This window comes from Amphibalanus amphitrite, unplaced genomic scaffold, assembly GCF_019059575.1.
Source record: "Amphibalanus amphitrite isolate SeventyFive unplaced genomic scaffold, NRLGWU_Aamphi_draft 000993F_arrow, whole genome shotgun sequence".
Lineage (NCBI taxonomy): Eukaryota > Metazoa > Arthropoda > Thecostraca > Balanomorpha > Balanidae > Amphibalanus > Amphibalanus amphitrite.
Genome location: NW_024882487.1, coordinates 152,893 through 168,835, shown reverse-complemented (window position 1 = coordinate 168,835; position 15,943 = coordinate 152,893). Strand labels below are relative to the sequence as shown.

Here is a 15,943-nt window from a genome sequence, read left to right as displayed (position 1 = left end):
CGTTGACATCATGACGCAGACGTTGGCTGAGACAAAAGATTAAACGCGTGCGATTAAAGAACTTCCATTCACATTGTCCAACTACGACTACAACTACTGTAGCTTCCAACTGGCAGAGCTCTTGTCAATGCGACGGACATATTTCATTCACTACGAGTGGGCCCGAACGAGTAACCACAAAAGGTAGCTACAACCGCCTCGTTCAATGCTGAGAACTAAACACCAACGCACCGCACTGCAAGGTGGTCATTACCGCCGTGAATGGCCGCACAATGCGTCGGCCGGTTAATGGGAACCGTCCCGCGCTCACATAGCCACCTTCCACAGCGTGTCTGCTAAAGGGTCGTGAGAGAAGACCCACGGGGGGCCGGTGGTGGCGCCTGCGCCCACACAACACCAACTCATACAGCTCCCTGGATGTCGTGCGTTGTTTAGCGTTAGCGTTAGAAGGTGGTAGACGTACCGAGGATGGTGGCAGTATTCTTCTTACCGAAGTGAGAGGGCGGTCTTAAACGTCAAGGTGTACACACCCCAATATTTCGACGATAAGGCGCGGGAAGGGGGCAGTGAGCGAAGAAGCTAGGATTATGTGCTGTTCTCGAGGCTCCAAGAGGAGCTAACCATGCGCGCCTCCGCTGGATGGACTAAGAAACCGTCGCGGCACAGGCAAAGGAAAATGCTGCAGGTATGTTCGGCTTCCGCTGATATTCAGTTTTGAAACAATGCGACAGTAGGGTAGACCAGGTTCAGAATAGCGCAGGAATAGGATACATACTAGATATACCTATATTGCCGCCGTATCATTCAGTTTCTTCCCTTCTTTTATTTTACCTTTATTTGTAATGCAAACTGTCACGAGCCTCACAGTTCGGTAATTTTTCATGCTGTCTCGACTCTCATTCCCAATGCGACAGTCGGCGTCATTACCCCCTTGTCACGACAGCAGGCGGCCGACGCGTTCTCCGAGAAGGGCAGACCTCGGGTCAGTCTGGTGGGAATCAACAATGTGATGGATCGGCAGCAGCGGCTGACCAGACGACTGGTCTGGGCCGTAGTCATCGTCCTGGCGGCTACACTGATGATTCAACAGGTCAGGGCTCACTCAGAGGTCACTGAGAGGTCAATCTCAGTTTATTCAGAGGTCACACTTGGGAGTGATTCAGAGGTCAGAGGACAGAAGGCAGGGGGCAGTGGAATGTGCTTCGCGGGTGGGTACGGAGATCCGCGTTTTTCACACATGACACCAAAGATAGGTGTGCTTGTGCAGGTAGTGAACTGCATCATCCGGTACACCGGGTGATGTATGATGTACAAGGGAGCTGATGTAAACACCCGTGCATGTATCATTGCGCAGGTCGCCACCTGTCTGACCCGACACATCAAATACCCGTGTATTTGTGCAGGTAGCGAACTGTCTGAGTCGTTACACCGAACATCCAGTGACGTCCGTGATGCGAGTGACGCGAAATGACACGCTGCTTCTGCCGGCTATCACCGTCTGTGACAACACCAAATACATCCGGTGAGAAAAAAAAAAGAATTTGCCCCCAGATGTATCTGTGAGGGACAAAAGCACTATCAGCAAAAGAAGGTGAATATATACAATCATAGTGCGATACCTATAGGTAAAAGGTGAACAAGAAGAGGTTAACGACATAAAATACACGGTACTTGCACTGACTTGACTATGTGACAACCGATAATTATCTAACGAATAAAGTAATTAAATGAATTTTATCTAAATCTTCCATTTTTACGTGTTTGCCTACCCGGCGCCTGTAACCATTCTCCTTAACTCTAGGTCGCTGTACCGAAATAAAACAAACGGAACGCTGGACTTTGCTCGGCTGGCCTGGGACGAGCTGGGCTCGGAGACCATGGAAAATTTTCTGTCCGACGTCACTCCCGACCGGGGTGACGTCATCAAAGAGGTGAGAACGACGTGCAGTGACGTCATCCTACAGCGACGAGTGACAGCGGCGAAGCACGATTTTATATATATATAAATTTAGTTCGAATGACTTTGAATGGACGGATTGACAGAGCCGAAGCCCACGCTAAGCAGAGCTTGTTGCGTAGACTCCGACCCCTACCGTCCCATCGCGCAATTCCGGGTATCGGGAGAATTTAGATGCCAAACTTTAACGTAGCCGGACACGGCCTGTCCCACTCAACTGACTTCAAATGTCTGCGGCTGCTCCCACCAACCGCAGACCATCCCCGTCAGAAATCTCAAATATCGAGCGCCGGAGCGTCTCGAACCCGGGCTCTCACTACCGGGAGTCCAATGCTCTACCAACTGAGCTACGGGACAGGCAAATGAAAAGATACTCATGACAAACAATTTTAAAATGCTAACGCCTGCGGACTATGTGAATACATCTGGGCTAGACTCGGGTGGTGTCAATACTTCACATTGAGGATCTCGTCAGCTTATTATCTACCCGATAGTCGATACCACATGTGTGCGGCTGTGGCATGCTGTGCCGCAATACAATCGACTGCGCTTGTCCGCACAAAACACAAAGTTTGGCTTGAAGTGTCGCATACACATCGCACTTGTAAAGTCAATCAAGATAATTGAGCGGCATTTACATTATTTCAACGAGGTCCGCCGATTCCTGCAGTGCCTACTGGACAACCACACGTGCGAGGAAGTAGGAGAGTGGAGAATCACCATCAAATACGACCTGGGACGCTGCTTCTCCTTCTACCCAGGTCAGTTGTGGTGCTTCGTGAGACCCCTGACTGCGTCCTTGGGCATGTCGCGAGGGGGAAGGGGAAGGTAATGCCAGCCTTTATAACAGCCGGCCGGTTCGTATGTATGTGCATAGTTGAACACAGAAAGCGATCTACAAGGATGCATTTTTTGCTTTTGTCCTTGGGCATAGGCATTCAAGCTTTCTTGCATAGACTGACAACGGAGAAACGCCACACATTTCGTTCTCAGCTCTATGTATAACATGTAGCTCCAACTCTATGTCCAACTCTAAATCCATTCCGAGCTTCGCCGATAGATCCGGCCCATGGCACGACGCCCCACATCTGAACTCTATACGACCCAGCTCCAACTCCAACCCTCTACCCTCCAAGGCTCTCAATGATCCAGCTCCAGCTCCAACTCCAACTCCAACTCTCTACCCTCCAAGGCTCTCAATGATCCAGCTCCAGCTCCAGCTCCAACTCTAACCTCCTACCCCGGCAGATGCGGCTAACGGCACAACGCCCCACATCTCCGCCGGCTACCGGCTGACTCTGGACACAGTCGACACAATCCGCAACGGATTCCAGGTGGTGACGCGCACCGCCCGCGGCTGGAAGGTGTTCGTGCACGGCGTGCATGATCCACTCACGCTGAAAACGTGGATCGCCGTCAACAGACCCATTGGTAGGTGGGAGTAGTTCAGTAATCCTCGGTAGGTGGTGCGGGACATTCAGGCTTCGAAGAACTGCTGCCGAAAGAACCCATCCGTCTCGATTTCTAGAAACATATCCATTTTAGCCCGTCGTTGTAAAGGAAAATTTACAACGATATTCCTCTTTTTCTTTGCACTACCAAGGTCGTAACTCATCACAAAGTAACTACGTAAGGATTCTACGTTCACAAGCCATGTCTCTACAGACCAAGCCCTGACCTGTACTCGCCCCAACCTACACCTTACAGAGCTGTCGCCCGGTCAAATGCGTAAGGAGGCCATCTCACCCGAGCAGGTGCGCTCACTAGACCGAGCCGAGAGCCGGTGTCGGCCGGAGGAGGACTACAGCTCCGTGCGCTGTATGGAGCGCTGTCTGGCAGCCTGGGTGGTCAACACTGGATACAAGTGCCGGTTAGTGCAGTGCAGTGGTGAGAATTGGATAGGCACTAATGCAGTTCAGTGACGGGAACTGGCTGTACCAATGCACGTCGGTGTTAAGAATTGGATACAAATGCAGGTCAGGTCAGTGGTGAGAACTGGATATAAATGTAGTTCAGTACAGTGGTGAGTGAATTGGTTAGGTACTAATGCGGGTCAGTGCAGTGGTGAGAACTGGATACAAATGTAGTTCAGTACAGCGGTGAGTGAATTGGTTACTAATGCGGGTCAGTGCAGTGGTGAGAACTGGATACAAATGTAGTTCAGTACAGTGGTGAGTGAATTGGTTACTAATGCAGGTCAGTGCGAAGGTGAAGACCGGCTACAAATATAGGTCAGTGCTTCCAACAAATACAGTGCCGTGCGGGCAACATTTAACAAATAACAGGTCAGTAAGTGGTAAGCACTGGTTAAAACAGCGGGTTAATGGCGTTTGCTCGTGTTGTGCTTATGTTTAACTCTTTATTAACCGTTTTAGCCTTCTTACCGAAGGTTAAAACGGTCAAGCGGAGGATATCCAGCTTTAAGGTCCTAGGTCATTGGTTGACCTTCCGGGGCAGGTCAAAGACCCAAAAGTCGGGCAAGTTGGGAGTTGGGACCTGCTAGAACTTCGTAAAGTGAGGTTGCCATGGGGTTTTAGGGATCCTGATGGTATGTGCAATGTACATATTCTTGTGGCTGCTTATTATGGCTTCGTCAGTGCAAGGTCGCAATCAGCAATTAGCAGTCGGCAGGCGCGACCACCTACTGACGCACGTAATTCATTTCAGAACACTGGATATGGACATCGCTATACCGGTCTGCCATAACCATACCACCTACATGGGCAACCAGTACCTCTTTGACGAGGATACGACCAATGTGAGTTATTATACCGACGTTGCTTACAGTCATTAAAGAACCACATCAGGTCGAACGATCAAGCATAAGTCAGTCAGTGTACTCGTGAACTCTGATAGGTAATAAACCTTTTACCTTGGCATCACTTCATCACATGTTTACCTGGACACGGTACTCACAGAATACAATAGATAGATCACTAAATTTACTGAGTTTAATGACCAACCGCATTTTACCGCGGTTATAAATTTTAAATAAACAGCGTCAGCTGCGCGCCCCTCTCGTAAAAAGCCGCCGTTACCCACCGGACCCCGGCTCACGCGCTCCTCTCGTTAAGGCACCGTTACCCACCGGACCCCTGTTCACGCGCTCCTCTCGTTAAGCCGCCGTTAACCCACCGGACCCCCGGCTCGATTCCCAGGACACATGGCACGTGGACGAGTGTGCGCGGCGCTGTCCTCAGCGCTGTGACGTCACCATGTTCAAAACCCAGGAGATCCAGACGCGCACCAACACCTTCCGCATCAGCAAGGGGAAACTGCACCTCTTCTACGCCAGCAAAGTCAGTAGCTACTGAGGAATTTCAAGGTTAGGTGCTCATACAAAATAAGAAAGTAAGCCATATTATCGCAGGCTAGTTGCTACCGAAATATTTTTGTTGACAAATAAATGTGAGCACATACATGCAAACTTCATATTTCATATTTCTTATGTTGCGCTTACTTTCTAAAGACAAGAAAACATAAATCACCATTAAAACCATTTTGGGTTCAGGAAGGCGGCTCGGCGAGTTTCTGAATAACAGCTATACCTATGATCATATTTGAGCATACAGTATCTCCATCACACCATTCTCAACGCCTCCCCACCTCCCTGTCGTCAGGAGCTGTTTCTGCGAGAGGAGAAGTGGGCGTACGAGCTGACGGCGCTGGTCGGAGAGGTGGGCGGCTCGCTGGGGATCACCCTCGGCCTCTCGCTCCTCACTGTGGTGGAAATTATCGAGTTCCTCATCTACGGCTCGTCGCGGCTCTGTCAGGCGAGAAGAACGGCACCCGGCGAGGCGCCGACCGCCGCTGAGGCGCGGCCCGGGCGGAGAGAGAGGCGCCCGACCGAGGGTGGAGACCCAACGGCGAAATTAGGCAAATAGTGGAGACCATTTGTGATGTAATGCGTGGTAGAATGTTGTGACTAGGGTATGGTCGTAGAGCTGCATCGTGCAAAGCCACCCTTGTTGATGACACCAAGGGTCGATAACAACGGACTAGGGAAAGACAGATGTACGCTTAAAGCCATCCCACTGAATGCTTGTCGTGGTATGAACAAAGATAGTTACTTTACCGATTGCGCCTTGGTGCTATTTGTTCGTTGTGAGTCCTTTTTCTCAATAACGGCACTAAAAGTACCATTGCATGGCCCAGCCACCTCACAACTGTGTTTTTTTTTTTTGTCGAACCGATAGTCCGGTAAAACTCGGATCCATAATCGCACTGTTTGTATTTATTATTACGACTCAGTGGGAAGAGCGCGCACGATTTGAAAACACAAATTTGCAACTTCAACATGTGCATACAAAACTGGAGCTTTGGAACATGCAACCTTCTCGACAAACAATAAAAACAAAAATAAGCATCAACGGAAATACGATAAACGAGATCATGCTTGTAATATCACAACCACACATATTGCACTGAGTGACACCGTCTTTTATACATAAACGACGATTATGGACGGACAAAATTGACCGACTCGCAGTCATGATGCAAGGCATCGATTTGTAGAGAAAATGTGACATAGTGACTGCAACTGCTCCAAAAAGCTAAGAATATTGCACTTAAGATCATACTTTCGACTTTTTCGATTTAATCGAACATCGATTCTTCTTTTTCGATTTAATCGATCGTTTCACGATTCAGTTCGATGAAAAAGTTCGCTTTAGTTAGAGTTACGTCTGATCAGCTGATCAGCTTTGTTGTATCTTACAAAATGGCATCAACAGCGGTCTCTCCATTTAAAGGCTTCAACATTAATGCCCTCCTTAGTGTCGCCTCATCTTCCGCTCCCCTCCCTCTGTCTTCTCTCTCACTCTCCCGCTCTCCCTAGTCGTCAAGCTGACAAATGGCCGCCACGCCGCGGTTGATCCAGTGCGCGGGCGGCTCGCCAGACGGCAGTGTGATGTAGAACACAAAGTTTGTCGAGTGGCCGGTAGTGGAGAGGGTGCCGCGCCGTGCAGACGTGTTGTACAGGGGACACGCGTACAGGCCGTCCGTGCTGAACTCCGACTGTCGGCACCGGCGGCCGTGTTAGTGGCGGCGGTGATAGGAGCGGTGATATTAAACAGCGCCCCCCCCCCCCTCCGGTACTGACAGTGTAGCATCTTTGATGGTTCGAAATTCGAATGTATCAACTATAGACTCACGTAGCGGACTAAACCAGTATAACGCCTTATGGGGCGACTAACGGAGCGAGCGAGAGGGTGAGCCTTGCACGTGCGAAATTTCGAGGGGGTACCTCCAGCTGACTTGTGCACGGCACCCTACTAACCGGTCTCTAGCGATATGCCAAATTTGAGCACAATCGGTCCAGCCGTTCTCGAGATCTGGAAGCGGCACCCTGCACGTGCGCACGTGCAAAATGGGTCCCAACTGACTTTTGCACGGCACCCTACTAACCGGTCCTTAGCCATGTACCAAATTTGAGCGCCATCGGTCCAGCCGTTCTCGAGATCTGGAATCGACCCCTGCACGTGCGCACGTGCAGCAGCACCCCAACTCTGGCACATGGATATGCATTGCCTAGTGAGTGCCTACCTACATGCCAACTTTCAGCGCAATCGGCCCAGTAGTTACCGAGATATTGCAACAATTAAAAAAGTGACACCTCATCGTTTTGCACGTGGCACGTGCATAATGGGTCACCCATATGCATCGGGAATAGTCCAATACTTGGTAGAAGGAATGAAGCTACCCTACAAAAATTACCGCGTGTAAATCGGTCAAGTGGTTACTGAGATATAAGCCTCGCAAAAGCGTGACCACGGCCGGCCGCTCATACTCAGAAATTTCCGTTAATCTAAGGAAAGACTACGCTCGCTTCGCTCGCTCCGTAACGATCGTGCAGTCTTCTTGTCTATCTCTCTGTCATTCATCCACTCCCTCCCTTCCTCACTCACTCCCTCACTCACTCACTCATTCATTCACCCACTCACTACCTCCCTCCCTCTTTCACTGTCTCACTCACTTGCTCACTCACTCATTCACGCCTGACTCCCCAAACTCAACCTCCGTACGGTCGGTCTCCCACCATACCTTGATGTCGGGCTGTAGCCAGATGATGGGCAGGGTGTCAAACAGGATCTTGGGCAGTGACTCGGCGAGCTGACCCGCCGTCCGGTCCCAGCGAGCTCCCTCCAGGAACAGGCCCTGTGAGACGACAGCCAGGCGGGGTGTCAGGTCGGCTTAATCGGCCACGTCGGCACCAGACTGAGGCTTGACGACGCTTGAAACAGATTTTCAATATACTCGTACCTGACTAGCGAAATGCGGCAGTAAAGGTTACACACACGTTTTCAGGGTATTATTCAAAACATGCATGAACAACAAAATAATAAAACATGGGTGACGCTAAAGGAAACACAGATGCGTGTAAGTTGTATTTACTACGTTAACAATGCATGTCCGATTGAATGACCGACAACCGTGTCACTATATTGCCCGTAAAATTTACATCGGCATAATAGAGTCCGAATACTGAAGCCCGACAAGGGCCAAGCCGGTTTCACTTTCAGGTGAAACCATATGCGCCGCAAAACCATCAAAATCATACAGATGCAGAGCCCAAAAGCCTGCAGACACTCATGTAAACCTCATTACTACCGCAGCCCTTCACAGCAAATTATGCGCTCCAGCCGATGCCATGCGGGCCACACAACATAGACAATATGTACACGCGGCAAGGCGTGGGAATGTCGGTGCCTGAGGGCTGTGGACAAGCACCATTTCCTGAGCCTTCCACACAGGAAAAAGTACTTCCCACAATGCGTGTACTGGTCATGTTAACGTCGTGCACACCAGCTGTTAGAATACATGCAGAGCGCACGCATGCAACACACAAACACACGTCTTGGGGTGCTACAAACGCTAAACACTTGTGGTGCAGCGTGACAACCGCACAGACACAGCCAAAGACCATCGGGGGACCACAGACAGGCTCTGAAACATACCGAAACCGCGTAGCTGTCCTCGGTCGGCTAGACAAGAACATGACAACGTGACAGAAGTAATAGAGAGACCGTCATTACGCGTCGGGTTATAGATGACACACTATTTTTTCATAATGCTGCCCCGAGTTCCGCTAAGATCTCGGTGCAGCCTACTTTACGCAATCATGTGTCTTTTTCACAACCTCGTTTTTGATGGCCACTTGTCAGTCATACCAATATCATGCACTCGTCAATTGGTGCACTTTTACAGACATCGCCCAAGGTTACGCTTTCGATTGAGCTAAGTTGGCCACTAGGCGACTGCCTGCACGAATGCATGTATCCCATATTCAACTTCAAATTGATTCCAGCGATTGTCACAGAGAACTGACTATGTCTACGATGAAATACAGCCCTCCCACTCCAGCCACGAGTTAGTACTCACTTTTATTAGTTCGCCATCCTCTGGCTTCTCGGGCGCCTCTGACTCGTGCTCTGTGACGATGTATCTGCAGAAAACGGCTCAGTCAGCTTACACAATGCACAAACAATCCAGTATGATAGCCGACGTGTCACTGTGGGGTGCCCCACGTCCCAGCTATGATAACGAGAACAGAGTGCGGTTAAATGTGTCTAGCTGTTACGCTCTTTACCTGAACCTGAGCTGGTGGATAGAAATATGTCGCTTCCTGACGTAGTTTTGTATTCCCACCTGTACCCGAGCTGGTCAATGAAGATGTGCCGCTTCCTGGCGTACTTTTGCAGGCCCCTCTCCACTAATACCCCTACCTGAACCCGAGCTGGTCGATTGAGATGTGCCGCTTCCTGGCGTAGTTTTACACCATACCCCACTAATCCCCTACCTGAACCCGAGCTGGTCGATTGAGATGTGCCGCTTCCTGGCGTAGTTTTACACCATACCCCACTAATCCCCTACCTGAACCCGAGCTGGTCGATGGAGATGTGCCGCTTCCTGGCGTAGTTTTGCAGGACGCCCGTGAGGAAGGAGTGGATGAAGAAGAAGCCGGAGAGCCAGAAGACGGACGGCGTGCCCGTGTCTATCCAGTCTTGGAGCACCTTCAACCTGTGGATGCGACACCAGAGTCACCGGGACGAAACATGGCGGCTGTCCGCCAACGGTATGCCAGGGATGAACATAAGCAAACACAGCTGATAAGATGGACACGGTGAAAGATGTTATGGTCATGAAACTCACCTTGCTAGGAGGAATCTAAGCTAGGAAGCATTGGCTGCGTGAGGTGCTATCACCTTTCTACCTCAGAGCCTAACCCACCTGGTAATCAGATCGGAAAAGTATCCACCGAGGGGCTTCAGGCTCGGGTAGGACTTGCTGCTCCACAGGGCGGGCACCTTGCCCACCGACATGGAGTTGAAGACCTCCTCCAGTTCGGATGACATCACCACCAAACCTGTCGGGAAGCGGGACAGGGTGTTACCTCGGCAACGCAGAGACAATAGCACGTGTCTGATTTTTCCTCCCTTTGACTGACAATGCATGTGCGGAGCTTGCTTATCAGCGTCGACTTGATTTGAATGAGTCTTCGTCAGTCTACACAGCTTTTGAGTTAATAGCCCGAGTACCTCCGAAGGAGATAACTAAACATTTCAAACAGAATGAAACCTAGTATGAAATGAAGACAAAACATCTCAGTTTCGTTTAAGTAGGAACTAATCATAATAAAACAGGCCTTCCAGTGACCAGCTTGTACATTTCGGGCGGGGTTCAGCCTCCGTCCATACCCACCTTTGATGGCCTTCTGGACATTAACCAGCGTGGCTCGGATGACGGCCGTCAGACCGTTGAAACGAATCAACTCCTGTGGCAAATAAGCACATTTACGCGTTCAGACACATCCTAGCGCAAGCTGCTGAGCACGAGAAAACTATTTCCCTTCTCTATAAGTACTTCTGCTTATCCAATATCCACACAAGTTTCCCCCCCCCCACCCAACCCAGCATATTCTCTCCCTCAGACAATACCCGCATATCTCCCTCCATCTACCCCAACAGCTCTCTCCATCTCACACCTTCCTTCACCCTTCCCACATCTTTCCCTTTGTCACTTCACTTGTCTCTCCTCCCCCAGCTCTCCCTATTCTTTCCCACATACAGACCTGTTTGAGCACAGTGTTCATGCTCTCCTCGTATCGGAGCGGGAACTTCTGCTCTGCCAGCTCCAGGTCAAACTGGGGCTGCAGCCGGGACAGCAAATCGGCGGCCAGCTCTGTCACGGCGTCTGAGGCTGACGTACCGCCGGCGCCACCCGACGTCTGCTGCGGCTGCGTCTTCAGCAGGCACAGCAGCAGCTGCGGGGATGACAGCGGGTCATAGGGTTATCAGAGGCCTGCGGAGTCACAAGGCGTCTTCAGCAGGCACAGTGGCAACTGCAGGGATGACAGCGGGTCATAGGGTTACCAGAGGGCTGCGGAGTCACAAGGCGTCTTCAGCAGGCACAACAGCAACTGCAGGGATGACAACGGGTAGGTTACAGGAGGGTTAAGTAATAGTCTTCAGCAGGCACAGCAGCAGCTGCAGCGGGTAGGTTAGAGGAGGTTAGCGTTGCTCTTTAGCAGGCAGAGCAGCAACTGTAGCGGATAAGGTAGGGTTGGATGAGGATAACACTGCCCTTCAGCAGGCACAGCAGCAGCTGCAGAGATGACAGTCATGGATAGGGTTAACTGAGGATTAGCACGGCGACCTCAGCAGGTAGTGCAGCGACCATAGACAACAGGCCAGAGGAGGATTAGCATTAGCACTGCTCTTACCAGGCAGAGCAATGCACATAACAGCATATGTCAATCCTCTACTTATGTACTATTACTACTATCCATGATCCACTTAGCTCATATGCCCGTGCACCGCCGCTATTCAACTGACTCCAATCATCCTCCCACCATGGAGGAATACTTCATCCATGCTCCCACTCTCAACCTCGTCCGCGGCATCTCACCATGTTAGTTTCCTTGTTGTCTTTGGTGATGTCGGCGTTCTCGTGAAGACCAAACACCTCCGGGTGAGCCAGCATGGGCAGCGAGCGGAGGTACTCGACGTACCCGTCGTACGTCTCTGTATCCGGTACCCGGTACACACCCGACGGACTGAACTGGTACCTGAGGCAACGGCGGGCGCGGGGGTACAAATAAAAATTAAATGTCAAGTGGAAAAGTGTACGGAGTTCACGGATATGAGAGCTTGAACTTACGAACGGGGACGTGCAGACATTCGTACATATCCCGCAATAATCTCTTTGTGATACCGAACGCTGGCCCAACTATGCCTAGAAAGAACTTGCTACCGCAGTGACCACCCTTCTGTACCTTTTCTCCTACCGCAATTTTCCGTCCACTACGTCTCAGCAAGACCCCACCGGCCACCCCTACCAGCAGCTGCCCAGACGCCCTCTCCTTCCCTTCTCATCGTTCTTCCCTCCCGTTTCGCACCTGTCCTGTTCCACAATATCGGTGTTGTAGAACAGCCCCAGCAGACTGAGCAGCAGGCGCCGGTCCTTGTCGTCGGTAACGCGGCCCCCGTAGTTGCACTCGCCGGTCAGGTAGGTCAGAGCCGCCAGAGGCAGGTGGTCGTACTCGTTCAAAAACATCTGTGGAGGTCAGGTCAGGTCAGGTCAGGTCAGGTAGGTTAGGTAGGTCAGAGCCGCCAGAGGCAGGTTGTCGTACTCGTTCAGGAGCATCTGTGGGGGAGAGAGATCACGTCAGGTCAGGTCAGGTAGGTTAGGTAGGTCAGAGCCGCCAGAGGCAGGTGGTCGTACTCGTTCAAAAACATCTGGAAGGGGAAGGATTGAGGTCAGGTCAGAGCCGCTAGAGGCAAGTGGTCATACTCGTTCAGAAACATATTCTGTAGGGATATCAGGCCATGTCATGTAGGTGAGCGAATCATGATTGCCTACACTATTTTGAGTACACCAGCATTGTAAGGTTACACCAGGTTTCGCGAATATAAAAGAAACAAACCAAAAAATAACTATTAAATGCACCACGGACCCGTTAGGCAATAGGCAGCCCCCCTTCCTATCCATCCAAAACTGCCTCGCCTCCCTCACACCATCGGTCATCGCCGCCCTCCTCAATACCACCGTCCTTCAAGCCGCCTGCCCTCGTTCGTATGTACGCACATTCTGCAGCCAAGCTATGTGATGCTGATACTGTACGCAATTACCTGCAACTGTGTGATGTTGATACCTAATTTTTACCCGCAGCTGTGTGATACTGATACCGTATCTAATTACCTGCAACCATATGACACTGATACCGTACGTAATTACCTGCAGCTGTGTGATGCTGATGCTGAGGTCGGACTCGTTGAATTCGTACGGAATGTTCCAGCCCAGAGCGCCGAACTGTCTCCGCTCCTGAACCAGTCCGTGGAAGAAGCACAGGCCGAACAACAGACGCTGCCACGCCTGACGGAGTGCACCACAAAGGCACGACGTTAACTTAGAGCCTAGGTACTCGCACACATACGCAGTGTTAGCTAAACGAAAGGAAAGACAGATGACTACAAAGTCGTTCTAGCATCCCAAAAGAGACGCATTTCCTCCCACGGTAGCTCTGTTATTACCCTGTTCCCTAACTTCGCTTCCCCTGTAAAACCAACACCAATGCCATATTCCCGCCGGCACTATGTAGTATGAATCCCGGAAGTCTGAACTCCGCCTTCACGACAATACCGTTCACGTACCCGATTCTGCCTGCAGGCGCCGAAAAACTCCGGATTCGAGATCGGATCATTCAGGTAGGAGCGTAGCAGGTTAGCCCGCAGGCCCTTGGGCGGCTCGTTGGTCATCTTCACACCTGAAGGCACGGAGAGGTGGTGGGAAAGGAAACTTCATACAGTGAGCACAACACGGACATATATGAAACTGTAGCTGCATCGTGTTGCACTGCTGATTAGCTGCTTGATGGATCAGCGGATAACTTAAATGCTATACGACCATGTGTGACAATACGAGCACACAGCTAGTCCTGGGAGTTTCCTCTTTTATTTGATGCGACATTTAGTTCGCTGCTTCAAATAGCCTTGAACACCGAACAACAGTGAGGCCGACGGTTGGGGTGACGGAGCATAAATAAAATCCCTCGCTCCCTCCTCTCCCTAGCTTATCCCTCCCTCTTCCCCCATCTCCGTCTCCCCCTCTCACCATTCTGCAGCACCGACACGGGGAAGTCATCGCTGGGGTAGCTGGTCAGCCACAGCCGGAACCTCTGGTGGGTTTTCTCCGGTACGATCTGGTTCTCGCAGATCATCTCCAGCTGCGGCATCCAGCTGGTGGCCAGGTGGCAGTTCTGCAGGACCACCCAGCCGCCGTCCACCAGAGCCGACTCGATCATCTGAGCCGCGATCGGGCCCTGCGGGGTTTGGAGGGGCGTGGAGTCAGGGCTGGGGTGGGTTGGAGCAAGGAAAGGGTAGTCAGGCCGGGTCGTTGTTTTTTTATCGTACCCGTATCAATGAGATGGTCTGCTTTGTCATCCATTTTCGCCTCACATACAATCACGCTGTTCACGCGAGTTTATCAACACTTTCACAGCATCCTTGACTTTTTCAGTTATGCTTAGCTTGCTCGTCCATTTACCCATTTTCACCCCTTCTCGCGTGGACCCGTCCCAGTGAGACGGTCCATCCCTACTCACCTGCCCCAGTGAGACGGTCCGTCCGTTCTCACCCGTCTGCTCACCCCTTCTCACCTGACCCTGTCCGAGCGATATCGTCTGCACGTGTCCCGCCTGTCCCTCCTCCTCAGCAAACTTCAGTAGCGTGGCCATCGGGTCGGCGCCCGGCGACAGGACGAATATGAGAGGCGTCACGCAGGACGAGTCCCCATACGATCCGGGCAGGTCGAACGTGGGAGGTTCGATGTAGTACGCGCCCAGGTTGTCCACGATGAATTGCTGACGGCGGAACAATAGGAGTGAGAGTGGAACGCAGGAATGGATAGATGGGCTACAAGGGAGAGAGTAGTTCTGACGTGATAATGATTAGAGAGTGTAGCAATTAACCATCAGACGTTAATGCATTCTAATTTCATAAGCGAAACATTAAAACATTGCACTTCTCGGAATTATCCATAGACAAGAAACGCTTGATTTGATCAAACTTCTGCCATCTTCTGTCTGTCTGTCTGCCTTCCCTGTTATATTGTCTCGCAACAGCATGATGCCTTCATGGAAGAAAACAATGTCAATACGTTTCCTCTATACACTGCCCACATATTCAGCCGGGCTGTCCTCGTCCCGTACCTGTACAGCCGGTATGAGTTTATCGGGCCGCAGACAGCGCAGCAGCAGCATGCGCGGCAGCCCTATGAGCTCGTCCCAGCCGCCCGGGTACTGGGCCTCGTGGGGTGCCGACGAGTCGTAGATGGCCTTCCAGGCGGCCGGAGCCTTGGCCACGTCACTGAACAGAGCCGCGAACCTGCCGGCCGGGAGTAGAACTGAAATGAATGCTACTGAACCTCACGATTTGGCTTTCACTACGTGCTCCGCAATTTGGCTTTCACTTAACGTGCCTCTAACTTCTCCCCTTGAATTTTTACTGACTCGCCCACAGTCAAGAGTTCATTTATTCCGCCGTGCAATCCTTCCCTTACTGACTCTTACAGAGCAGAGAGATCTGTCAGCCCCCTACCCTGCTCACCCGCCTAGAGTCGACAGGACAGGCGCACTAAAAGCGCGGTCCGTCAGCCCCCCCCCCCCTATTCACCCGTCCAGAGCCGACAGTCGCACCATCTCTGCCCAGACATGGTTCCCTCCCCCTCCCCTCTATCTAAGGAGTACTAACCCATCCAGAGCCGAAAGCCGCACCATCTCCGCCCAGGCGCGGTCCGTGAGCCAGTCTGAGGCCGGGTTCGGGTGCGGGTTATCCAGAGCGATACCTCCAGTCAGGAAGAACCGCCACTGCTCCTCATTCAGCTCGCCCTGCGATAGAGGACAGCGTGAGGGAACGTAGGACTAGGAGGGTGGCCGGAGCGGCAGGGCTTGCCACTAAAAATTCCGTTATTTTCGAGGCGATAACTCGC

The 15,943-nt window shown here is 51.5% G+C and overlaps 2 protein-coding genes across 2 annotated transcripts in view; one reads left to right on the top strand and one right to left on the bottom strand.

Annotated features, from left to right (window-relative positions):
- Positions 1-429: 429 nt before the first annotated feature.
- On the top strand, positions 430-6,049 carry LOC122368967 (acid-sensing ion channel 4-A-like). Its single transcript, XM_043343309.1, has 10 exons — positions 430-685; positions 944-1,090; positions 1,404-1,522; positions 1,802-1,931; positions 2,628-2,718; positions 3,206-3,388; positions 3,665-3,827; positions 4,625-4,715; positions 5,116-5,256; positions 5,578-6,049. Exons 1-10 carry the CDS (start codon positions 623-625, stop codon positions 5,839-5,841), a joined length of 1,392 nt encoding a protein of 463 aa, XP_043199244.1. The 5' UTR covers positions 430-622; the 3' UTR covers positions 5,842-6,049.
- Positions 6,050-6,171: 122 nt separating this feature from the next.
- LOC122368964 (dynein axonemal heavy chain 3-like) overlaps positions 6,172-15,943 on the bottom strand; it is a 153,836-nt gene continuing 144,064 nt past the window's right edge. Inside the window, exons 71-86 of the mRNA XM_043343304.1 lie at positions 15,706-15,842; positions 15,165-15,339; positions 14,613-14,816; positions 14,069-14,276; positions 13,609-13,721; positions 13,193-13,330; positions 12,354-12,511; positions 11,864-12,023; positions 11,028-11,219; positions 10,658-10,730; positions 10,187-10,322; positions 9,830-9,976; positions 9,338-9,401; positions 8,914-8,940; positions 8,000-8,113; positions 6,172-6,973 (exon numbers count right to left, since the gene is read on the bottom strand). Coding sequence (XP_043199239.1) covers positions 6,791-6,973; positions 8,000-8,113; positions 8,914-8,940; positions 9,338-9,401; positions 9,830-9,976; positions 10,187-10,322; positions 10,658-10,730; positions 11,028-11,219; positions 11,864-12,023; positions 12,354-12,511; positions 13,193-13,330; positions 13,609-13,721; positions 14,069-14,276; positions 14,613-14,816; positions 15,165-15,339; positions 15,706-15,842 — 2,229 coding nt within the window. The 3' untranslated portion in view covers positions 6,172-6,790. The remainder of the gene's footprint in view (positions 6,974-7,999; positions 8,114-8,913; positions 8,941-9,337; positions 9,402-9,829; positions 9,977-10,186; positions 10,323-10,657; positions 10,731-11,027; positions 11,220-11,863; positions 12,024-12,353; positions 12,512-13,192; positions 13,331-13,608; positions 13,722-14,068; positions 14,277-14,612; positions 14,817-15,164; positions 15,340-15,705; positions 15,843-15,943) is intronic.

Coding starts and splice junctions, on each gene's coding strand:
- LOC122368967 (XM_043343309.1), top strand. CDS start 623: ATGCGCGCCTCCGCTGGATGGACTAAGAAACCGTCGCGGCACAGGCAA. Junction 3,389..3,664: donor CGCCGTCAACAGACCCATTG/GTAGGTGGGAGT, acceptor TACACCTTACAG/AGCTGTCGCCCGGTCAAATG. Junction 3,828..4,624: donor AACACTGGATACAAGTGCCG/GTTAGTGCAGTG, acceptor AATTCATTTCAG/AACACTGGATATGGACATCG.